At 38.2% G+C, this 25,853-nt stretch overlaps 1 protein-coding gene across 4 annotated transcripts in view; it reads left to right on the top strand.

Moving 5' to 3' along the window:
• Positions 1 to 23,744, top strand: part of LOC124882121 (trichohyalin-like) — a 50,162-nt gene extending 26,418 nt beyond the window's left edge. For 3 of the 4 annotated variants that reach the window (XM_047388310.1, XM_047388308.1, XM_047388311.1), the window contains 21 exons: positions 958 to 1,020; positions 1,732 to 1,767; positions 1,947 to 1,991; positions 2,085 to 2,153; positions 2,272 to 2,307; positions 2,728 to 2,775; positions 3,672 to 3,725; positions 3,850 to 3,897; positions 4,009 to 4,287; positions 5,649 to 5,687; positions 6,066 to 6,110; positions 6,197 to 6,244; positions 6,317 to 6,364; positions 6,450 to 6,497; positions 6,635 to 6,682; positions 6,796 to 6,840; positions 7,024 to 7,140; positions 9,416 to 9,460; positions 9,550 to 9,576; positions 17,794 to 17,847; positions 18,814 to 23,744. In XM_047388310.1, the coding sequence (XP_047244266.1) occupies positions 958 to 1,020; positions 1,732 to 1,767; positions 1,947 to 1,991; positions 2,085 to 2,153; positions 2,272 to 2,307; positions 2,728 to 2,775; positions 3,672 to 3,725; positions 3,850 to 3,897; positions 4,009 to 4,287; positions 5,649 to 5,687; positions 6,066 to 6,110; positions 6,197 to 6,244; positions 6,317 to 6,364; positions 6,450 to 6,497; positions 6,635 to 6,682; positions 6,796 to 6,840; positions 7,024 to 7,140; positions 9,416 to 9,460; positions 9,550 to 9,576; positions 17,794 to 17,847; positions 18,814 to 18,965 (1,394 nt within the window). In that variant the 3' untranslated portion in view covers positions 18,966 to 23,744. The remainder of the gene's footprint in view (positions 1 to 957; positions 1,021 to 1,731; positions 1,768 to 1,946; positions 1,992 to 2,084; positions 2,154 to 2,271; positions 2,308 to 2,727; positions 2,776 to 3,671; positions 3,726 to 3,849; positions 3,898 to 4,008; positions 4,288 to 5,648; positions 5,688 to 6,065; positions 6,111 to 6,196; positions 6,245 to 6,316; positions 6,365 to 6,449; positions 6,498 to 6,634; positions 6,683 to 6,795; positions 6,841 to 7,023; positions 7,141 to 9,415; positions 9,461 to 9,549; positions 9,577 to 17,793; positions 17,848 to 18,813) is intronic. The other variant, XM_047388309.1, reaches the window with a different exon arrangement.
• The last annotated feature ends 2,109 nt before the right edge of the window (positions 23,745 to 25,853 follow it).

Genomic DNA, 25,853 nt, shown 5'->3' with positions numbered 1-25,853 from the left:
TGGTCAGATCAGGGAGGGGACCACAGAAAATTACGGAGTCTGACATTGTTTTGGCAAACTTACACAGAAGCAACACTAACTTTGGTGACCTCTAATTAGCATAACCGGGTGTCATTATCGCCAGCGTGAATAACAATCTTACTGTATTTACACTTATCCTTAGTCAGCAGTTTCAGGTAGGATTTGATGTCGCCCGTTCTGCCCCTGGCAGACATTTGACCATGGTCGCTGGTGTCTCTAGTGCCACGTTTCTGACTATGGAGCTGCCAATTACCAGAGTTGGCTTCTCAGCGGGTGTGTCGCTGAGCGGGGGAAATCTGTTTGAAACGCAGACGGGTTGGTTGTGACCTGTGGGCTGGGATCTAGGACTATGCTTTTTACGTACCGTCACCCAGCCGGCCTGAGGCCCCGGCTTTGCGGGCTCTGCTAAAGGACTGCTACGGGGAGCTACCCTTGGTGGCTCCGCGCTGGCTTTCTGCTGGCTATCTGCTGCTGGTTTTTCAACAGCGTGGAGCCCGGCCTCCAATTCCGACACCCTCGCCTCCAAAGCTACAAAAATTATACATTTATTACACGTACCATTATCACTAAAGGAGGCAGAGGAGTAACTGAACATCTGACAGAGAGAGCAGGAGAAAGAAAGAGACTCAGAGAGAGAAAGAGCAGAACGGGTAGCCATGGTGGAGCTAATGCTAACGCTAAGCTAGCGACCCCTTACCACTACTAGAAAAAACTGTGTAAGACACAGAGAGTCCCCAAACGTTAAAAGCAGCAACAGAAAGTATGTGCTTATGCATTAGAACAAGTAAGAGGTATCACAGTAGAGAGAAATCAGATCAAACGAGAGAGCCTTCATACACCAAACAGTCCACCGAGTGCATCAGCTAAAACAGGAAGTGACGAATACGCCTTACCCCGCCTGTCCACAAGAGACACTTTTGTGCTTTGTGATTTCAGAATGTCCCTGTATGCATTCTGCAAAGGCTAAAGAAGCTGTTACCAAGACTGCAGATAAAAAAGGTTTGTCTTGTAATCATTATTTCTTTTCATTGGTTATTATTATGCAAAACCAATAGACACCCTGTTGCAAAAATGCATGTTTGTTTTGCTCATTTAACCTTGATTAGTTGAATATACTCACAAGTGAGGAGGAGAATCATAGGAGGAGCACAAGTGCAGTGTCTTGGAAGAGTATTCATGTCTCATGAACTTCAAATGTCCAGAAGCCACCTAATTAGTGACTAGAGTCCTCCGGTGTATAATTTATTCTCAGTATGAATACAGGTGTTCTGTGAAGGGCTCAGATGTTTTTTTAAAACCAACAACGTGAAAACCAAGGAACACTGCACTAGGCGTATCACAAACACATGATCCCCACAGTGAAACATGGCAGTGGCAGCATCATGCTCTGGGGCTTCAGGGAAAGGAAGCTAATGATGTTCACACACATACTCCATCCAATCTGACTGAGCTTGATCTTTGTTTCTAAGGCATGTACCATTTTCGCTACTCTCCCCAAAAATCCTCAACAAGTTGTGTTAGTCAATCACATAAAGTCCTCATAAAACTCATTGAGGTTTGTGGTTGTAACCTGACAAAATGTTAAAAGGTTCACGAGGTAAGAATACTTTTGCAAAACACTCTACAAAACCCTCGATTATGGAAGGCTTTATTTCTCCATCCTGTATTTTATACCTTTAGGATTGTAATTTCATGTTTATATTTTAAAAGCTCCCAGGAGGGTGTCAGCTGTGCGACGGAAAAAAGGTAACTATACAAAAAATCCTTTGCATTTTAATAAATGCCCAAATCTTTCCAAGTTAAGCACCACTGTAGACATAAAGAATATTTTTCTAAAATATTTCATAGCTTGAACAAATCATGATGTATTGAAAAGTATGCTAAAAATCTGTTTTTCTGTTAATTTATTCTTATTTTACTTTAAGAACAGGAAGCTTTGAAGAAGACAGAGGAAAAGCCGAGAAGGCAAGGTAACACTGATGACTAATATATCTTTATCATATCAGTCAGTATTCCTAATTTGAAGCGTTGTAACTTCAATTATGCTCTGATGTTTGGTCCAGCTCTTCCTAGAATCCCAACTCTGGAGCCAAAAGTCAGCAGAATCCGAAGATTAGGTCCTCTTCTGAAAGGTGTCCATAAAATATAAAAGTCATTTTTATGGAGGAGATAAAAAAAAAGTACAAGACCGCTGTGTGACATTCCCTTAATGCATTACTGAAATATTAATATAAATTTCATTCCAAAAAGCTAAGATAAAGGAGAAGGCCAAGATGTCAAAAACAGGTAAGTAAGGAGTTCTGCCGAGTCAAACACACACACACACACGCACACACATCCATGTTTTACTATCTTTATGAGGACTTTTCAGTTGCTTCCATTGACTTCCATTCATTTTCCTTGATTTTTAGTGTCTAACCCTGACCCTAACACTAACCCTAACCAGTTAATACCTAACCCTAACACTAACAATAACTCAATTCATACCCTAGTCCTAAACCTAACTCTGTTCCAAGAACAGAATTTGGAAAAGTGAGGACCAGGAAAATGTCCTCACTTTGTCAAAATGTCCTCACTTTGCAATAAAAATACAAAAAATGGTTCTCACTCAGCAACAAATACAAGAACACACACACACACACACAGTTATATGAAAGGATGGAAAATGACTTTTTTTCTTTCATTGGACTATTTTTCAATCACCAGTGAAAGAGGCCAAAACACAGGAAGAACCCACAGAGTCTGCACAAGAAGGTAGAAGAACAAATCACATTTTGTATATTGATGTTGATTTATGTATAGTGATGTTAAAATATGTTTGATGTGTTGTTTTCTTTTTAATATACCAACTGAAAAAATACACAACAGAAAAGATATTCTCATCTTAATTTTGTGAGTACAGATGTAATATTTTAAGTCAAGTAGAAAAGTAAAAAACAATAACAAGAAAATTCTGAAGAAAAAAGGTGATCAATTTACAGTTGAAATCAAAGATTAGGATCAAGTATAATGTATAAATCTGGAATTGTTTTTCCAACTTTCAATTTGTTTGATGGATATGCAAGTTGCAGCATTTTCCTCATTTTCAAAGGACACTGAAGTTGGCTTCTGAAAGCACATATACCCAAAACCATTTCTTACAGAATAACTCTAAAACAATCTATTTCATTATTTAAAGATGAAACCAGATATTTAGATGCCCTGAATAAAAAGTAAAAAAATTATTTTTGCACAATCTGTAAATACCTGGTTTTAAATGGATAAATACATATGCAGTTCAAACACAGATAAAACCACAAGAGCCACACAAAGCACAATTATTAAACTAGTGTATGCATCTAATATAGAGATTGTATAATTTATTGATTTTCAAAGATACGCAAAATTGTATAATTTAAAATGTTTCTTGGACTTATCTTTGGCAGCATGTGTTAAACAAAACTAAAGATACAATTTGCTAAAGTAACTAAAGCCTTTTGGGATGTTTTTTTAAAAACATTTTCTGCCCTATATTTTGACTTTCTGTACAACAAAAAATAAAGCAACTGATCTTAAATTATTTATATATTGTAGATTAACCCCTATGCAGTCCATTTGAGTCCACAGAGTTACATAAATAAACCTTAATGTGCATTTAATTTTTGCTGCAGTCAGTCCCTGTAGACCTGCTCCAGTTTACTGCCCGGCCCCCCCAGGATGGTATGGTAGGTCACCAAGAACTCAGCAATGCTCTCTAAAAATATCATACATGAAATGCTTAAACACTGTAAATGATTGCATCATACATAAGCAGTTTATCTATTTGCTGAAATTATCACTGTTTTCTAGTTCATCATATCGTCACAGACACTCCGTACCCGCCTCCAACCATGTCAGGTATTCATGCAGATGTGGGATTAACTCTGAGTGACTCTTGCTCTAACATTTAACATACAGTGACCTTTTTTTCAAGGCTCTTCATCAATTAAAGTATTTTCCTTTTTTCAGCTCCATCTGCACCGATTGTAACCGTTCATCCTGCAGCTCCACCGTCACAGCCTTCATATCAACAACAGCCTCCTCCTCCACCAATGCAGGCACTCTATGCTCACTATCAACCATATCAGCCACCAGTGCAGCCTATAATGCCACCTCCTCCAGAACCTTCCCCACCAGTACAACCAGAACAGCCGGAGCAACCAGAGGCTCCACAACCGGAACCTCTGGTGGAGCCACAGGCAACGACTCCAGCTGCTGAATCTCAGCCTGTTGCAGCTGAAGTTCAGGGTGAGGAGGACTCTGCATTAGAGCATATTATAATTTGAAATAATGTTTGGTTTGTTTATTAATTAAGTATAGACTTTTATTTGAGCTAGATTCCTTAAATGAAGGTAATTTAGATGTTTTTCGGAAGATTATTGTTGAATGTCAAAACTCATTTACATTTTTAACCTTTTTAAAATATTTTTGATTGATCCATAGAAAACTGCAGTATATGTTCAATAAACTGCATTTAATTTTTTCAATCAAGAACATATAGGGTGATTACAACGATGTCACAATACCACAAGAAATTTGAAACTTAATCAGTGGACCAAACCAGATGCCAAATAGTAAATATTGTTTTAATTATGAAAGCTTAGGCTACCAAATATTTAATACATAAATATATTTTATATAGCTACATGGTTATGTCAATGAAGGACATATGGCTGTTATATCTGGCATGCTAAGAAAGTTTATTTTGTCTTGATTAATCATTGGCAGGTGCTAGCAGCCATAAACTTTTCATTTGAAAACCTCCAGCTGGTCTGTGACCTACTCTGTAGTAAGTCTAGATTCAACATGTACCCAGCCTGTCTAAAACGCTTAAAGTGACTGTTAATATCTAGCTTATTTTAAATATTTTTTGTATTTGGGCTAAGGCAATATTTTCAAGACCCCAATCTCATGTTTTAAAAGTATCATTGGCCTGGATCTAGCCTAAGCATCGGCCTGCGGGGTCCAGAAAATGATACAAACTCCTGTTTTAGGATATACAAAAATATATGGTGAACTGTTGAATCACATAAATCGTTCTATGTTATTTCGTGCCGACCAGATTGTCTTCTTCTTCCTCTGTTCACTCATCCCAGTTTGTGATTGCTACCTGTAAATGATGAAATGCTTGGGAGGATAATATAAAGAAATAAACAATGACTCAAACCTTCATTCTAGGTTAGTGCATCAAACCTTTATTAGATTGGAGTTGGATGTTGAAATAAGAAACGTTATTTTAAAAATAATTACAATTATTTTCATATTGACCTACAGGTGATGTTTTAAAGTTCAAGCTAAAAAAACATTATACAAAAACTAGAAAATCAAATTATTACAGTTCCGAACTTAAACTTTATCTAAACATCAGAATAAGTAAAATCTTTACAGATCACACATTTAAACAGCTCAGTGTATTTTGCCTTTTTTCAAACAATATTATTAAATGCCTATTTGTTTGTCCTATAAGACCCAGAGAGAGTTGTGGAAGAACCAAAGGCTGCCTCAGTGAAAAAAGGCACAAATTAATAAGTTAAATTTGCAAACATAAACATTTTCTTCCTAATTACAGCCATGAACACTAATTATCTATTTTGTTGTGCTTTTTTCAGCTGCAGAGAAAAAAGCCAAGGTTGCTGATTCAGTAAAAGGTACTGGTTCTTTTTCTGACAGACGGCTTTGATTCACTGGATCACTGGGATGTTTCCTGAAATTAACTGCAACTACAGCATGTAATAGCTGTAATATACAGTTACACAAAGTACTCTGAAGGCATTTATTAAAATGAATCTTCTGTGGTCATTGTACTGCAATTATTCCCTCAGAGCCAGCAGTGAAAAAAGCTGAAACAATGAGAGACATTTACTTTTTAGCTTTCGTTAATGTGGTGTCTTCATAACTGAGACCTTTTTCAACAATACTTTGAAAGAAATATAACTTAAAATCTATAAAATAAATGATATAGAAATTAACAAATGCATTTAAGTTTTAAAATCTAACTTAAATTTGTAAAATTTGCTTTTCTTCAGGTGCAAAAAAAGACAAAAGCAAACTTCCAGCTGAAGCTAAGAAAGGTGAAGTATATATTATCAAATTAATAGGCTGCAAAATGCACTTTAATAAACTATGCTTGTTTCAAGTTTGACCGTTTTATATACAGAGAAGCCTGCAAAGGAGAAATCCAAAGTTCCAGCTGAAGCTAAAAAAGGTAAATCTAATATTAACCTAATTACCAGGATCAGAAGTTCAAAAAAGGCAACTTATTTATCTGTTTCTACAGAGAGGCTTGCAAAAGGGAAATCAAAACTTCCAGCTGAAGCTAAAAAAGGTGCGTTGAATATTAATCAAATTTATAAAATGCATAGTTTAGTTTTTTGTATTTATTTGGCTTTTTTTTATTTTATTCTACATAGAGAGGCCTGCAAAAGAGAAAACTAAATCTGCTTCAGTTTCAAGAAAAGGTAACCAGTGACTAAGTCTGGATTTGTCTGAATTCTCATAACTAAATGAATTAAGATGCAGACTGGAGAAATTGTCTGCCATAAGAGAGAAAGACATTTTCTGTAACTCACTCCCAACAATTTGCTCATTATGTCAGAGCCTGCAGCTGTACAGCAGAAGAGGAAATCAGTGTCTAAAAGGACAGGTAACAACACACACTGACACGAATTAATATGCATGAAGTCAGTCTTAATTCATTTCAGTGACAAGAGGGATGATTGTTGATTAGAAACTAATTGTTTTTGTTCCCCTCTGGAGCGCCGGCTGTCAAGAGCAAAGTCAGAGCATCCAAAGATAAGAAAGGTACAACTCTGATGATGCATCAGTTTTATGAAGTTTTCCTACTGGTTGATGGGTTTTTTACATAATTGAGTTTTGCCAAGTTTTATAATGAATTTAAAAGTTTTTCAGTTCAATGTATGCAGATGCTGAAGCATAACTTGGTTTAATTTGTATAAAGTGGTAAAATGTGTTGGTGTTGAACAGATCCAGAACTACGTCCACAGCTGCTCAGACTGAGAACGAGACTGGAAGCTGACAAGAGGACAAATGTGACCTCTCGAGCTGAGGAAAAAAAACCCATCAGAATTTCCTTTAAATCAGGTGACTTTAACCAGAAGAAGCTGCTTCAACACCTACTAGAAAATCTTATAGAGATCTGCTTTAACTGATTATAACAATGAAACATGTGTTTAGTGGTTCTATAAATAATCACCTTGCTAACTCAACCATTGTGGTTCAGCTCTGGGTATGTGTCCTCGTTTAGGGTTTTACATATCAGAACATAAATATAATCTTGTCACCACTTTACAAAGTACACATTTTAATTACTTATTAAACAAAGATAAAACCAAATCAGAAAAGCAGTGTGGAAAACTAAGTACACCCCATGATTTAACAGATTATAGAACCATCTTTAGTTTCAGTAGTTCTTTTCTGCATGACACTGTCAGTCTCTCAAATTATTCTGTAGGATTTTTGGTAAATTTTTCTTTAAAATTCTCTAAAATTCTTTAAAACTTTTCTTCATTAAGGTTCACAGATATTAGTTTTTGCTGATATTTCTTTAAGTTCTCTTAAAGTCCCAACACAGCATTTTGATCAGATTAAGTTCTGGGTTTTAACAGGTTATTCTGTTGTAGATTTCTCGCTTTGTTTAGGATCATTGTCCGGATATTGGCCCAGTTCAGGTTGTGAGATGTTTTACATTTGGCTTTTAGAAAACTTTGGTGTTTCATCAACAGCAGGCTTTGGCAACTGCCTTAAATATTTTCCAGTTTACGTTTGTAAATAATTGCAGTTTTCTTTCCGTTTTGGCATTGTGTTAAGATACATATGTCTGCTCCAGATCAACAAGGTACCCAATCTTCTGCTCTTAAACAGCCACTCACACTTGCTGATGATCAGTTAGTCAGGAGTACTCGCTGAACACTTGCCTGCTACTTTAACTCATAAATTATTTTGGAAAAACTACAACGTACTTTTCTCATGCAGGTTCCCATTTATTTTTTTTTCTAGTTTAATAGATATTGACAGTGTGGAATCTGTAGCACATTTTTGTACACTTGAGTTTAGATTGATATACCAATCACAAAGCATTCACAATCAGCAGATGACAAAATTTTACATTCTGGATATTTTAATCATCATTAAACTGTGCAACAAAAACCGAATCTCAACTTCAAGCTGTTAACGCCAACTGAGACTTCCAGTTTGGATTTTGTGCTTTAGTTTCATTTAAAATGGCTGTTGTATTGTATAGTGTTTTTCAGTTTCAAATTGCAGAGGGCATGAAATTTAAAAATGACTTTGAGACCATTTTAGTCACAATAACTGAGTCCTCAAAATGATACAGAGAAGAGATTAAAAGTCAGGGGAGTTCAATAGTGTTAACATGCTTAACACACGAAATGGAAAAGGGGAACAACTGTAGCCAGAATGTGTGGGAGGAAATGGTCAGATGAATAGCTGTAAAAAGATTACGAGAAAATTCCCACTCGGATTCATATTGTGCAGATTGCAAAACAATGTGCAACTAGGAGTAGAAGGGGCATCATGTAGATGCAGGAGACTACATATATAATATGGTGAGTAAGTGAAACTTTATTTGCATAGTACCTTTCAAGATATAAAATCACTAAGTGTTTCACGAGAGCCAACAATGGCTAAAATATCGATCTCCACCGATCTCAAATCCAGAAGAAGATAGTTTCAGCTTCTGAGGGGCCTCTGAACAGAAGGGTCTGCCTCCTTTTGTTTTCATCTCAGTCTGGGGAACCCTCTGCAGGCTCAGGTCATAGGACCTCAGTGACCTTCCAGGGACATGTGGGTGCAGAGCCCTCTGATTAAAGCCTGTCCATGAAGATCTCTCTAAGTCAGCAAATAATCTTAAATTGTTCTCTAAAATGAACTGGAAGCCAGTTTAACTGCATCTAGATTGAAGTCACATGTGAAAACTTGGAGGATTTTGTCCGAAGCCTGGCAGCAGCATTTTGAACACCTTGCAACCGTTCTATGGAGGTTTTGCAAAGACAGGTGTATAGTCCACTGCAATAACCTAATCGTGATGAAGCAAAAGCACGAGTAGTTATTTCCAATATAATAACTAACATTTAATACATTCTAAGAATCAAACCAGCCTGCATTTTATGGCCAAATACTATCAAGTGTTATGATATGCATCCTTGTTAAATTGTAGGCATTTTATGTGTTTAGCTTGATGTCTCTAGAAAAGAAACATGGATAAAGTGATTAAAGTTGTTTTCTGCCAGATAAAACTCTAATTGAGGATGTGCTATGCTGTATTACTCTGAGGAAGTGTAAAATCCTGGTAATGTATTTTGCAGGCTGTAATCGGGCTCTCTCTCTCCTCTTACAGGAAAACCTACAAAAGCTGAAAAGAATCCTGTCAAAGAAGCTCAAGGTATGAAGTCAGCCAACAATAGAAACTTTTCGCCAGAAAACCCAACTTTAAACTGATCAACATCTTTTCTCTTTCCTCTCAAACTCTAGATAAAGACAAACAACCACCAAAAACTAGTAAGTGTGACATTGTGAATGTTGTTTGCAACTCTCCATTCTTTACCCGAGATTTGGTTTATCAGTTCAAGTGAGAAAGATTGAAACCTGTTAAATAATAATATTGAATGCACTCAGAACCAAGCTGAACTTAACATATTGAAAACTTTCATTTACATAAAGTCATAGGAAAAATGCTCCTAATAAAGTTATGGGAATAACTAAAATACACCCTGGGTGCTTCCATGGGATTTAGAAGGAAGGTTTGCTGATGAAATAACCTTGATTACCTGATGATCAGCTGGATATGAACACCATTTTTTATTGTCCAATATGGGAAACTCCGTTTGCAACAAATTCAGGAATATAATAATAAAAACTCAACTCACATCCAACATCCCGTACAATAAAAAAACTCATAGCAAGTCACCAAATCTAAATGTCACCAAAAAAAGAATCTGATTTTATGTAAAAAAAAAACCCTATTGGTCCCGACTGGTTCTTCTCTGTATCGACAGCCTGCGGTAAGCAGTTTGAACTTATTGAGAAGAGGGTGGTTTGGGTTTCCAATGATGACTCTGGCTTTTCGCACCACCAGCTGCTGATACACAGCAGATAGTGCATTCTGTATTACTGGCCATTTTATGAATCTTTATGTTCGGTATTTTCAAACCAGGCAATGATAGAAAAATATCAAAACTGATTCAATAAAAGCTATTTTTTATTGACATTAAGCACCTGTGGCTTTCTAAGAAAATACAGACGTTGGTGGTTCTAATTAAGGACTGTTTCCAGGTTAGCATGAAATCTCTTATGTATAATTGTTCCAAGGTATTCCCTGTCATGGTATTTTAAAGCTTTCTGACCCAAATACAGAAAAGCAATTGAGCTTTGTCAAGGAAAGAAACCAGGGAGCTTTCCAGGAGGTTCTCTTTAGAAGGTAGAAGAAAGGCCATGGTTAGATTTCTCAAAAAAACATGAGAGGAAGTCAGAGAAACAACAGAAGGACTAGAAGTACAACTATAGTTGATACTCAGGCGTTGAATGTTTGGCAGGGTGTTCCTTTTAAGCTTCACTAATGAGCCCGATGAATTGCAGATATTAAGGACTATAGCAGCTCCTTCCACAAACTGAGGCTGCTCCCACAGGGAGACAGCAGAAAAAATCAGACAGCACACCCTGGGATCCCTGACATTCTCATTCTTCCAACATCTCATTGTTCATTCTGGTCTCAAATTAAGAGTGAGGAGACTTCCTAAAATTAACTAGCATGCGATTTGTTTTTTCAGTGTTTAAGTAAAGGCGGGCTTTATCCTCCACCACAGGCCCATGCTTGTCTTCATCACCGTACAGCAAACTCACAATAAATGTATCATCTGTTAGGACATACCGGTTCTTATGCCAACTCCTACAGGTTTTAATGTTCAGGATAAACAACAAAGGTGACTGAACACACCCTCGGGGAGACCCGGTGGATAAAAGACGATACTCAGATATTCTCTTAAAACTTAAGATCCAATTTATCAAAGTAGTATCAACTTTAAAATCATTCAATGGCCTCTATGCTAAAATTGTTTTCGCACAAAATAAAAGCGGCAGTTTGTTGGACTGGAGGATACAGGTGTGTTACAACACAATGCCAAAGCAGAAAGATATCAGCAATAACCTTAAAGTTACTGTTGCTTCACATCAATCTGGGAAGTCTTATATATTCATTATTCAACAAGGAGAAAGATTATTTAACAGGTTTCAGTTAGCATGTTAAATATTACAGTTCATAACAACAACTAACAACTCGAATCCGGACAGAAAAAGTAAGACTTCTTTAGATGGATTGCCAGGAAAATGCACCTTCGCTCTAAAAAGAATGTAGGAATATCACTTAGGTTTGCAAAATTGCATCCGAATGTCCTTTGGACAGATAGTTGAGATGTTTGGACAATAATGCACAGCACTATGTCTGAAGCAAACCAAACACAACACTTCAGCAAAATCACTTCATAGCAAATATCAAGCACAATGGTACAGCGGTGATGATTTAGGTTTGTTTTGCAGCCACAGGGTTTGGGCATCTTGCAGTGTTTTAGATTACCACTACCTTCCTCTGTATACCAGCATATTCTAGGAGCAAATGGTCTTCTGTCTGGTGAATTCACAACAAAATGATTAAACACGTTTTTACAATGATTATTTTATTTGTATGGTTTGTTAATAGTGAATGGGAAAGACACTCCTTCCTGTAAGGTCTGAGGTATAAATTATGTTTTCACCATATGTCCACTGACTGAATCGGTATGAGGAGATGTTAACGCTAATGACAGCACATTGAAAGAGTGTAATGAGATTATCTAATTTAGACAAGATTATCCACATCTTTAAGTGCCTTGAATTATTTGAAGAGATTCATGTTTTATAGCATCAGTAACTGGATATATTAAACCTATAAACCAAAACCCAGTAATCTGGGGGATTAGTCTCCTGTTCATAATGATTCACTTAGTGGATTATCACTGCTGCCCCGAGTGTCCCCACACTTTTCTAATTCTGACAGACCACCTCCTGTTTTCTACATCTGTTTGATTTTGGCTGCTAAAATAAGACAGAACAGAATCAGAGCAGAATCTGTGGTGAAGGACTTTAAAGACTCCACCAAAACGTACTTTAATAGTGTTTAAATGCATGATAAAAGTATCAGGGTGTACCCCCGCCACTCGCCCATAGACTGCTGGAGATAGGCACCAGCAGTCACTATGGAATAAGCGGTAGAAAATGACTGACTGTTTTTGTTTAAATCTGTGAATATGTACAGTACAGACCAAACGTTTGGACACACCTTCTCATTCAAAGAGTTTTCTTTATTTTCATGACTATGAAAATTGTAGAGTCACACTGAAGGCATCACAACTATGAATTAACACATGTGGAATTATATACGTAACAAAGAAGTGTGAAAAACTGAAAATATGTGTCACGGTTCTGTCACGGTTTACTTGGAATTGGATCCCACAATGCAGACGAGCAGGCAGCGTGATGGTAAGTAAAAAAGATTTAATAACGAAAACTCACTCATTACAGGAGGCAGGAACAAAACAAACGGGCAGGCAAGACAGGCATGGCATGATCAAAAAAATAAGACATGAGCATGAGAGTGAAAGATGTTTCCGCGAAGACTAAAAGAACAGGTGTGAATTTATGGCGTAAAAACCAGGTGGAGTAAGGAGACAGATTAACTTGAAGCAGGTAAACTGAATAAACTTAATTAACAGAACAAAACATGACTGGAGCAAAACAGAGACTCTTGAACACAAGCTAGAAAAACATGAAGCAAAAGCAAAACCAGATCCGAAAACAAAACAACCCGACCAGGGCAAAAACAAAAACAGAGTTCAGGTGGGCGACCAGGAGGTCGTCCCGAGCAGGTACAGAGTTCAGGCGGGCGACCAGGAGGTCGTCCCGAGCAGGCACAGAGTTCAGGCGGGCGACCAGGCCTGCACCGAAGACGTGGAGGCCTATTGAGCAGAGTAGAGGACTTCCCAGACACTCTGTGGAACTCCAGAGGCGTGGAGCCTGGCGAACCCTCAGAGGCTGAAGCAGAGCCTGGCGAACCCTCAGAGGCTGAAGCAGAGCCTGGCAAACCCTCAGAGGCTGAAGCAGCGCCTGGCAAACCCTCAGAGGCAGAAGCAGAGCCTGGCGAACCCTCAGCTCTGTGTTCAAAAGCCAGAACGAGGACAAAACGTTCCTTAAACTCCTGCAGACTAGGAACAGGAGTTGAGGCATCGACGGGATCCTCCGTGACGTGAGCAGGAGCTGTGGCATCGGCCGGACCCTCAGTGACGTGAGCAGGAGCTGAGGCGTCAGCCGGACCCTCAGTGACGTGAGCAGGAGCTGAGGCGTCGACCGGACCCTCAGTGACATGAGCAGGAGCTGAGGCGTCGACCGGACCCTCAGTGACGTGAGCAGAGGCTGAGGCATCGGCCGGACCCTCAGTGACATGAGCAGGGGCTGAGGCGTCACCGAGACCCTCAGTGGCGTGAGCAGAGGCGTCGCCAGGGCCCCCGATGACTAGAGCCGGGGCGTCCCTCTTACGACGTCTTCTGCGCCGTGTGGAGGGGGTTGAGGCTGACTTAGGGTCAGGCTGAGGCAGTGGTGTGTCAGGCTGTGGACCTGGCATGGGCTGCTCTGCAGCAGTTTCCTGGAGACTTGATGTGGGCTGCTCCGTAGCAGCGCCCTGGAGACTTGACGTGGGCTGCTCTGCAGCAGCTCCTTGGAGGCTTGACGTGGGCTGCTCTGCACCAGCGCCCTGGAGACTTGACGTGGGCTGCTCTGTAGCAGCCTCCTGGAGACTTGACGTGGGCTGCTCTGTAGCAGCCTCCTGGAGACTTGACGTGGGCTGCTCTGCAGCAGCTTCCTGGAGACTTGACGTGGGCTGCTCTGTAGCAGCCTCCTGGAGACTTGACGTGGGCTTCTCTGTAGCAGCCTCCTGGAGACTTGACGTGGGCTGCTCTGCAGCAGCGCCCTGGAGACTTGACGTGGATGATGGAGGATGGCAGTAAAACAGCCGCTTCATACTCCATCTCGATCTGCCTTATCCTCTCCATCAGCTCAGGAGAGGAATACAGGAGACCAGTCGTCCTGAGGATCTTTATTTGGCTTGCAGTGAACCTCATGCGCTGCTCCAGCTTGGCAGGTGTTGCCCTAGAACACCGGGCTGGAGCGAGCGCAGACGGCATGGGCGGAGGTGCAGCGAGCCTGGGAGACAGTGCTATGGCAGACGAAGATGCGGGCTTACTTGCTGCAGCCCTCACGTCAGCTGGCAGGGAAACCACCTCCTCGCCAGGCGACCGGCTGGGAATCCCTGCATGACGGTGATTCTTGCGGCGGGAGGAAGATGACGGCTTTGTTGCCGGTACGGAAGCAGGTGGGGAACGTCGGAGCTGAGGCGGAGGGACGGAACAGCCCTTCCGAACTCTCTGGCACTGGGCCGCCTCACGCTCTATCTGTTCCAGCAGCAGAGGAGACGGCAGAACCTCCAAATCCGTCGGCAGAAGTCTCATCGCCTCCTTCATTTGCTGCTTAACCCAGCGATCCCTGGTGCTCTCCTGCCTACTGTCCGCGAGGTCCATGTTTGGCAGAAACATACTGTCACTCACTCACTACAGGAGGCAGGAACAAAACAAATGGGCAGGCAAGACAGGCATGGCATGATAAAAAAAAAAAGACTTGAGCATGAGAGCTAGACATGAGCATGAGAGTGAAAGATATTTCCACGAAGACTAAAAGAACAGGTGTGAATATATGGCGTGAAAACCAGGTGGAGTAAGGAGACATATTAACTTGAAGCAGGTGAACTGAATAAACTTAATTAACAGAACAAAACGTGACTGGAGCAAAACAGAGACTCTTGAACACAAACTAGAAAAACATGAAGCAAAAGCATAACCAGATCCGAAAACCAAACTTGACAAAACATGAACAAGACGACAAAACAAAAGCATGACCAGGAAAATAAACAGAAACATGATTCAAAACTTGAACAGTGAAAAACATAAGGAAAAACCCCAAAACCAAAAACCAAACAACCCTACATCATGACAATATGTCTTATATTCTAGGTTCCTCAAAGTAGCCACCTTTTGCTTTGATTACTGCTCCACACACTCTTGGCATTCTGTTGATGAGCTTCAAGAGGTAGTCACCTGAAATGGTTTTCCAACAGTCTTGAAGGAGTTCCCAGAGATGCTTAGCACTTGTTGGCCCTTTTTCCCTCACTCTGCGGTCCAGCTCACCCCAAACCCTCTCGATTGGGTTCAGGTCCGGTGACTGTGGAGGCCAGGTCATCTGGCGCAGCACCACATCACTCTCCTTCTTGGTCAAATAGCCCTTACACAGCCTGGAGGTGTGTTTTGGGTCATTGTCCTGTTGAAAAATAAATGATGGTCCAACTAAACGCAAACCGGATGGAATAGCGTGCTGCTGCAAGATGCTGTGGTAGCCATGCTGGTTCAGTATGCCTTCAATTTTGAATAAATCCCCAACAGTGTCAGCAGCAAAGCACCCCCACACCATCACACCTCCTCCTCCGTGCTTCATGGTGGGAACCAGGCATGTAGAGTCCATCCGTTCACCTCTTCTGCGCCGTACAAAGACACGGTGGTTGGAACCAAAGATCTCAAACTTGGACTCATCAGACCAAAGCACAGATTTCCACTGGTCTAATGTCCATTCCTTGTGTTCTTTAGCCCAAACAAGTCTCTTCTGCTTGTTGCCTGTCCTCAGCAGTGGTTTCCTAGCAGCTATTTTACCATGAAGGCCTGATTCACACAGTCTCCTCTTAACAGTTGTTCGAGAGATGTGTCTGCTGCTAGAACTCTGTGTGAACTTATCGTCCGCAGCAGAGGTGACTCTTGGTCTTCCTTTCCTGGGGCGGTCCTCATGTGAGCCAGTTACTTTGTAGCACTTGATGATTTTTGCGACTGCACTTGGGGACACTTTCAAAGTTTTCCCAATTGTTCGGACTGACTGACCTTCATTTCTTAAAGTAATGATGGCCACTCGTTTTTCTTTACTTAGCTGCTATTTTCTTGCCATAATACAAATTCTAACAGTCTATTCAGTAGGACTATCAGCTGTGTACTGTATCCACCTCCTGCACAACACAACTGATGGTCCCAACCCCATTTATAAGGCTTGAAATCCCACTTATTAAACCTGACAGGGCCCACCTGTGAAGTGAAAACCATTTCAGGTGACTACATCTTGAAGCTCATCAACAGAATGCCAAGAGTGTGTGGAGCAGTAATCAAAGTAAAAGGTGGCTACTTTGAAGAACCTAGAATTTAAGACATATTTTCAGTTGTTTCACACTTTTTTGTTCAGTATATAATTCCACATGTGTTAATTCATAGTTTTGATGCCTTCAATGTGAAGCTACAATATTCATAGTCATGAAAATAAAGAAAGCTCTTTGAATGAGAAGGTGTTTCCAAGCTTTTGGTCTGTGCTGTATAATATTTTTGTTGTGCTGGAACTGAAAGATGTCTAGACATCGTTGTGTGTTTTACATCTTACATTTCTCATATTGGTTCAAGACTTTTATATATCAGTAGTGTTCAAATACTAAACTACTTACAATTCCTCTAGAAAAATATTAACAAAATCAATCACTGAAATAACAACTTGAGTGGTTGGATTAACGGCCATATTCATAACAACAATATCTAAAGTAGATGCATTTAATAATTTGTTAAAAGATTTCCTAAATGTGCCAATAGTTTAAAAATGTGTTTTATATATTTTCTGAAGTAAATTAAGATTTTAGATATCAGAACAGAAAAAAATAATCCCATCCTGGTTCAGATTTGTTGTAATTTTTGATTTGCAGATGTTGTTCATTATTTCCTCAGTGATTTCCACTATTAGTAAAATGAACATAGATTATAAAAAAGCGATTATTGAAACCTAATGTTCTGGTGCTTCTTTTGTTTGGAAAATCCAGTTTCCAACCAGCATTTGTTTTCAAAGCAAACTTTGCGCTTAAAGGATGGGAGACGGGCTGCTGTTTCACTCCAGGAAAATTACCCAGTTATCAAACAGTTTGGGTGCAGAAACATTTCTAGAACTGATACATTTTTATTAAAAGTTAAACAACTATTGCTGTAAGTTTAACAAATTAACAATTTGGTTTGCATATAGGTCATACTTAAGGAAAGTCTCCAAAGTTCTGGTAGGAATTAGCTCAAACGTTTGTAACCTCAGGCTGATTGGTGGAAATGACAACTATGAAAGTAAATTAAAATAGAAAAATAGAAGTGAGAAATAAAACATCGTTATTTAAAAAATCTGTCCGTTTGACTTATTTTATCCATGTTAAAACTTTCCAACAAGTTTCATTGAATTTGGCGTGAAAATATTTGCCTTTCTAAACAAATCAAAAAGCTTAGTAACAAAAAAAGGTTCTATAAGCAATTTATAGTAAATCTAGAAACCAGGTCAGAGGGCTTTTTAGTCCTCATTGTTCAGGGTTTCTGAAGAAATATTTTAATAAAAAAAACTAGAACTCCTGTTTTGTCTGGATTCAGACTGAAAAAGGCACAAGAAGGATAGTTAAAGAAAACAAATCAGCCTTTTCTCTTTTTGCTGCTGACAAGCATGTAGACACTCACTGTCTCTCTTTCCCGCTCTTACACAGATGATCATGTCATTCTTTAATCTGAGTTTATTGTATTTGACTTCTTGCAGAGGAACCTGAGACTGAAGACAATATTACAGAGAAGACAGAAAAGAAGAAACCAAGTAAGAACTGATGAAATTTTATGTTTAATATTTGCATAAAAAGCATTAACTCACATCTCTTTGTTAAAATAAATGTACTGTACCTTGGTGGTTTATTTTAGTGTTAGGTTATATTGTTTCCAGATCATAGTTCCATGGGTCAATTTATTTAGATCATTTATTTTTGTTTTACCCATAGAAATCTAAATTTGAAAATCAGTGGTGGTTCTTGAAACGGGCAATATTGCTTTCTGCCCAGGGCAAAAACATCTTTCAATTGTGCACCAAATAAGTTTTTATTGCATATTTGCATGACCGATCAATGGAAATGTTATAAACTGTGCAAGCCCTGAATAAAATACAGCAGTGTGCTTCAGGCAGCTGATGTTGCTGAATTTGGTATCAGTTTTGCAGTTTATGAGTCGGTGCTAAATTAAAGGGTTATTTAACTTTAGCTGCATTTGGGCATCTCCAGTTAAAATATTTAATATTTGCAACAAATTTACTGTCCCAGGGCTATTTGCTGCATGTCTTCCCCTTCTCATTCTGCCTTTCTCCCTGTCCAGCTACTAATGTATAAAGGCCACTAGTGTGACAAAAACCTTTAAAATATCATATTTAGACTGATCACACCACAACACACAAACAAGAGATTAAAGTACAATTTGGGATTTTGGAAACATATTTTTTTGTATTGTAGAATTTATAGTGTGATTACAAGAGCTTTAGAACAAATTATGTGATTTCTGAAATCTGTATTAAAAACGATGTAATTCCTAATTTTCTCAAAAATGTTGTTCTGAAATCTGAATCTCAATTATTATCAAATAAAAAATACCTCTGAGTATTGCTTTTCATGCCTTTGCCAGACAGTGGAAATGGATTGGGTTGCATTTAGGGCCCCATTCATTCTTGAACCGCCACTGATGGAAATGTTGGAATAAATCTTTTGTATTAAACCCAGACAACCTTTCTTCTTCTTTTCAGGCCAGAAATACTTCCAGTGCATCTATTTCCCAGGAAAACATGCACACTATCCTTTGCGACCTTTCACCCCAGCCGTGTCCCCCACCATGTTGTCTCCGGCTGTACGATCGATGCTAGAACAGCAGAGAGCAGCCAGAGCAGCGGGACATTGACCTGACTCCCTCATATAACTGTGTCTCCCAGTCCAGCAGAGACAGATCGTTAACTCGGTGACATCCTCTGTTTGTGATAAAGGACACAAACAAAAAAGTGGGCAGATCTATTTTATCTTAATTTATTGATTTAGTTAGTGGTTGAGTTGCGGGGGTTGTTTTTGACATGTTACCTTTGCTCACCATAATTTGCTGCTTTTGCACCCAACATTTTCATCTGTAATACATTTATTTCAGTACAGTTTTCTATGTTGAAATTTTTATTTGCTTTAAGGGATAATTTACAGTTTCATACACGTGCGATACAAAACACATTTATAATCAACTATGTTTTTTATGCTTTTAACCACAACCGGATTTTTTATGTAAGAAATTACAAAGCTGGCTATTTCACCACCATCACTTTTTTTTTTCTTAAAAAATGACTACATTTCACAGTAATGACCTGCACTGCTCATTTTCATTTCTGCTTCTTACCTGTGGGTGCAAGAGATTAGCATGCAAATAGTGACGAATCCAAACCCAGGAGCTCCCACTTTCATCCCAGCAGTATCCCTGTCTCCCAACATCCACCAGTAAAATCCTGCTGCATGCTGATGAGCAGTGAGGCGCTCTCCGTCACAGAATAGGTTGTTATCCTGGTTTAACCTTTACACAAATTTAAATCACAGACATTTCTCTTTTAATAGTTTCAATCCCTAAAAAAAAGTACATTTCTTCCTTTTTTATGCTATGCAGTAGTGTGCAACTATAACCACGAGTTACATATTTTCTTGGCAAAAACGCCGCTTTTACAATAAGATGCACATGACCTGGTATAAAAGTATGCAACAAATTGTCCTTTAAAAAGAAAAAGAGTAAATAGATCAGAGAAATAAAATCAGAAAAACTGGTTTTTGGGTAAACTGACTAAAAATACTAGAACATATTGTAATTTAAATATTGTGTTAATTAAAAGTCATAAAATGTTAACTTAACTTAGGAGCTAACTTGTTCACACTTTCTGAACAATCTGTCTGTGTTGTGGAGATTTCTGGTTATTTAATGAGTGCCAAAAGTTGCAAATAAAGAATAGTAACAAAAATAGTTCTTTTATGTGAAAAAAGTTAAATTGGAGATAAAGAAGTACATTTATACATAATTTAAGTATGACTCTAAATGATCAAAATCATAATTACTTAACTGAAGCCGACATTTATAGCAAAAAAAAATTAAAGTCATTAAATGTTAAAATCACTCGGAATTACATCATTTCCGCCATGAACATTTTAAATGAGAGAGAGCCGTTTGCATCATAATCTGACTTGATGGGAAAGCCTAACAAATAAAATACATTAAAATGCTTGAAATAATTAAATTCTGAAATAATTACATATGTTTTAAATATTTAATTTTTAAAAACATGTTTATTTAAAAAATACAGATTTATTTAATGCCGATTTTATTTAGTTATTGGCACATTTAGGGAATCTTTTAACCCATAATCTTTTGATTCATTGGTGGCACCTTTGGACCGCCTCATGCTACAGTGGTGCAGTTGCAGGTGTTTTAACTTGACATGTTTGGAGACAGGGAATCTGTACAGGACAACTTTGACGTGACCAACTGATGCAATGCTGTGATATTTGCTACAGTGAATGAATGTAGTTTTTCTTATCAGCCTATAAACTGGGCTTGAAAAGTTGTCATGTTTTCTTATACCTCCATCCTTCTCGGTTCTGGTGATATGATTCAGCTACAAGTTCACCTTATTGGTTTTAAGACTTGCTGAACCCTACTAGAAATTTCCTTATATTGTCTTATTAAATAGAAAGTCTGTTACTGTACATGAACCAAAAGGGAGTTTGAAACAAAAAGATAACAGCTATACACCCCTATGGCTCACTTGAAGATTCATCCAGTTTAGTCACTCCTGATGGTCCTATGCAGACAATCGTCATCAAAGTTTATCTTTCAGTTATGACAAAATAGTCCAAAATACTCATACAACTACTGCAGTTTTACTAAACGATGTACACTGAGCATACAATAGATTTATTAAAATATTTAAAAATGACATGTGGGACTAAAGTGCAGCTAAGCCACATTTTATTATGTGCAAGTTGATCCTTTTCATGCCCACCACAACTGAAATCACAGACACTAGGCAAAGTGCAGAGTTCAAGCCTGCAATGTGGACAATTAATGTGATCTAAAATTTCAGCTTACAAGATTGCTGTAGAAGTGCAGGAAACTCTGAGCTCTGAATGGCATATGTGCAGCAAAGCGAAAGGCAAATGGAAGCATGCAGAAACATGCAAATGTAAAAATGCTAAAGAAATATGTGGATGTTTACAACGGCTTTACCAAAACAGATTAAATGTGTCATTATGTGTCAATTCTGAGAGTTTTTATCACCAGTCTGAGAGAAAATGTTGTTGAACAAAATGCCAAACAATTTGTTCTGGTGAGTTTTGACACATTTAAGCCTCAGGTTAGTTAAAAACCTTAAGTTTAAGGGTTTAAATCTAAAATGGGTAAGAGGAAACTCTTCTTCTGTTTGCTTAAAGGACTGATAAATTAGGTGTGAAATGACAACATGTACCATAGTTAAATGAGATCTAACAACCACTGAATGTGTTTGTTGGAGTGGCCTTAAAACGCACCTGAAAATCAGGTGTTAGTTGTTGTGTTATTTGCAGCATACAGTGCTTTTGTGTCAAATACATTGTATTAACACACATTATTTACATTGTACAGCTGCAGGTATGTTGTTATTTTTTTATTTGATTAATAGTGTAGATTTAATGTCAGTTTAAGTAGGACAGACCGTGATATTATAAAAGAAACAACACAAAGTTTAATCTGATGTAAGTATTGTGTTTCTTAAAAATGTCATGTTTTCCTGAGGTGGAAAAGTTTGTTAAAGCTTGAATATTTTACAGGTTTTAAATTCATGTTTGATTTTGTTGAAAAGCAGGTGCCCTGCCTTTTTAATGCATGCTGTTTTAAAAGCCATGTTGTTATATTTTATCACAGTGCCTTGCCTTGACATTTTTGCTTATTTTATTCCAACACCCTTTTATTTTACCACATTAGTTTTCTGTAACCACAGCTGCACAGAGACAGGATCATATTCATTGATCTTAATCCTCTGAATACAAAACAAATGTTTGACTGCATTTTTCAGACTGTGTGCAGAATCAGACCAGTAAAAAATGGCATTTAGCTGTGAAATGTCATAAATATATATTCCATTTTAATTCTTAGCTCAAGTGTTTTATTGCTCCCATGAACTTTGGTGCTTCTTCTGACAACATGACCAAGTAAACAGGTTAAAATTAACGGTGATCAGCTTAACGTCAGGAGTGTGTTTAAGAATATCACATCGAGGCCATTAGTATGGGTTCAGGCCGCTAAGGATGCATTTAACAATAATGGAAATGTAAAATGGATCTAAGTTCAAATGGGAAATGAATTGAAATAGTCCTTTTCCAGTCATATCGGCCACTCAAGGTATTTTATACTAGATCCACATTTACCCAAACACTACATTTATACACTGATACACAGAATGGTAGGTAACTTGAGGTTAGGTGCCTTGCCCAGGGGCACATTGCATGGAGTAGGAGAACGCTGGAATCAAACCCACAACTTTCAGATTACAAAGCAACTACTCTACCCACTGAACCCCAGTTGTCTACACAAGTATAGGTACAGCATGTCGAAATATTCATCCTACTGCCACTTCATCGAAGCATTTTTGCCTTTCAGTCACTGTGATGATAAACATTATAGATGTATTTTCCTTTAAACAAGCATAATTTTTCTCATCAGGCATGCTAAAAATATAAATACAAAATCTCTCAAATTTATAATTCAACTGAAGGTCAGAGGCCCACGAGCCACAAAAACTTATTTTTTCTCTAAATAAGAAGCTGGACCTTTAACATTTAGGCATTAGAAACAAACAAGTTGGTCACACCAGAAAAACGGTCTTCCTGATTTGCATATAAAGTAAGTTAGCATTTTTGTGCTCTTGAATACTAAATGTTTAAACATTTAAAAACACTTTTTTGTGATTTTTTGAAAAATACATTTAAACTGTGCCTGTGTCTTCTTCCATGATGTATTTATGTCAAACATCCTTTAAAAACAACAATGAAGCCTACTTTGTATTTTTAAAACTAATTATTAGTTTTATATTTGCAGCAATACAACTAATGACATTTTTGTCACAAGTGTTAATTTTGCTGGATGAATTTGTTTTTGAAGCAAACAGAATTGAAGTTTTTGGTTTTGTTTTTTTAGAAGGAACTCTTGTTGATTTTGTTATTTTTTTATGTTTTATGCATGACATTGTCCTTTGAAAAATATTAACTCAATAAATGTTTTGGTTCCATGTCACACAGTTATGGTGCAAATATGAGTTAAGATGACTTTTGGATGTAAAAACAAAAACCACAACAACAACATAACACAAAGTTATTTTCTGGTAGTCCTGTCTTGTAAAAGCTGTATCACATACCGTAGCAACGTTGCAAACAGGATCCAGTCTGTTAAACAATGCTACATAGAGAGTGTTTATCTACCTGTTTTACATAATATAAAGCAGAACTGTTTGATGAAGCTGAATGTTGAGGCAAAAAGCCTGATCCAGTAACATTTCTGGATCCAAGAAGTCATGAGAGACATTTGAAGCCTCAAAAATGAATGAGAAAAAGTATCTGCTGTGTAAAATGATCAAACATGAACTAAAATTGAGTTTTTGTGCTATACTTGAATAAATATTTGAAGCTATTTGTGTATCATTGTATCTATCATTAAACATCTCAACAGATGTAAAATGAGTTTTTTTCTGTTCTGTTGGTGCCTTTGGTTCTGTATATTCTGATTATTCAGGGTTGTGATTATCTTGTGTTCTGTATGTGTTTATTTTAGGCGTTGTGACTTCTGGTGTTTGTGTACTGGTTGCGACTCTTGGGCGTAGCCTCACCTGTTTTCCATGTCACTGATCACCTCCCTAGCAGTTATAAACTGGTTTGCTTCCTGTAACTTGACAAACTGAGGAGCAGAAATAAAAGAATCACTTTCAATACAGAGGGATCCTCTGCACTTTGTAAATCTAGAACATATGGATATAAATGATAGCCATTCTTCATTAGTGATGCTCTGTTTGGCCTTAGTTAGATTAAACTTTAGTTATTGGTTTATGTTCTTTCTATTTTGGCCTCTGTAGCAGTGATAAACATTGACCTCTATAAATATACAGAAATAATATCAAAATTAATAATTAATTTGACCAATTGAAACATGGAGAGTGAGCAGAGCAACGCTGGTAGTTTTGCCACAGATCGATCTTTTGAGGTGGAGGATTTTTCCCGTTTCTCATCACCGGAGCTGGAGTCAGGCTTTATGGAGCCCAGTCGGCCTGAGCCTTATCAGTTCCAGCTGCTGGCTCAAAGCGTTGGCTCTGCGATGCCCACAGTGGGCGCTGCCGAGGCAGTGGAGGACAGAATGGGTCCAGTTTTTGAGCGGTAAAGTGATGTTAACAGCATCATTGCTAATATGGGCTGATGTTCAAAGCAGATGCAAACGTTTAGAAAGTTTACATTTACATGTAGATTTAAATTTAAATAGTCTCCCTATGCTTGCAAATCCAACTCCTGACTCGCCACAGGGGCGTGTATCTGAGTGAGATGGTTTTATACCCGAACGTGGGGCTGTGACGAAGACGTGTACCTAGCTGTACTGTTTGTAACCAACAGGAAAATTCAACTACAGTAGCCTCTGTTCAACCCAAAGAGGGCAGCACTAAGAAGGTTTTAGGCCAAATATTGCAGAATTAAACAAGTTTATATGAAAATGACATAATTTGTTCAGTAACATAAAGATAGCACCCTCAAAGCCCAATTTATGCAGTTTATCTGCAAAAAAAGTTGATTTGGGGTTTAGCTATTCTTTAAATGTGTAAATTAAAGATTTAATCCATGCACACACTGTGCATGGGTTGATTCTTCTTTGATACATGAAAATTTCTCAGATTTGGTTCTGTGTTCAGGTAAACTTTTCTCAGGAATAACATGTTAATTTTATATTTTGCCACACATCACAGTGAGAGACGGAGCTTGTGCACCTGCAACGTATCAACACTAAACATTGTTGTGGAATTTTCTTATCAAAGTGGAGAGAAGTTGACTCACAAGAAGAGAAAATCCGGACTTTGTCTTTATACGTTTTATTCAAAGGCATTCAACGTTTGAATGACTCTGTCACCGAGCAAGTCAGTTAAGCAAAGCCCCGATCAACAGTTACACACAGTATTTATACCAGAACATGACAGTGTTATCTCAACTTCAAAGAGTCTGTGTTTTATGACCCCAGACCCTTCTCGGGTTCAGAGGTGACAAAGTTATCTAGGAACCCATCTGTCCTTCCTGAGACATCACCCTAAAGCATGAGTTTTAACCATTAAACTTCTGATAATGGCTTTACAGCTTCCTCCTCTAACACAGATGTTCTGAGGAGTGAGGTAACCTAAAGGTCATACACTTTGGAATGCTTACTGCAAGAATTTCCATCACAACATAATAATGGTGAAAACATTCATAATTTTGAGATGCTTTAATGGCTCAACTCTTGATTTTGGCTAAATCCTAAAATCTAGCAAGGCCAGCTGAGATGAGTGCAAGAACAAAGAGTCTGTAGGTGAAAAGTCTAAATTAAAAAGTGAGTATTTCAACTTTTTTTTATTTTAACCATTTCGAGAACAGTTTTCATGATGGACTTTGCCGGTGACATAAAGCTGCTTTTTTTACTTGGATAGTGTTGCAAAGGTGTGTTTTTAGTTAATATTTACCTTTTGTATGCAACCACACTTATTAGGAGCCTCAATGTTCAAATGTCTTT

Source organism: Girardinichthys multiradiatus, chromosome 15 (assembly GCF_021462225.1).
Source record: "Girardinichthys multiradiatus isolate DD_20200921_A chromosome 15, DD_fGirMul_XY1, whole genome shotgun sequence".
NCBI classification, from domain to species: Eukaryota; Metazoa; Chordata; class Actinopteri; order Cyprinodontiformes; family Goodeidae; genus Girardinichthys; species Girardinichthys multiradiatus.
This window is presented reverse-complemented; position numbering and strand designations above follow the sequence as displayed.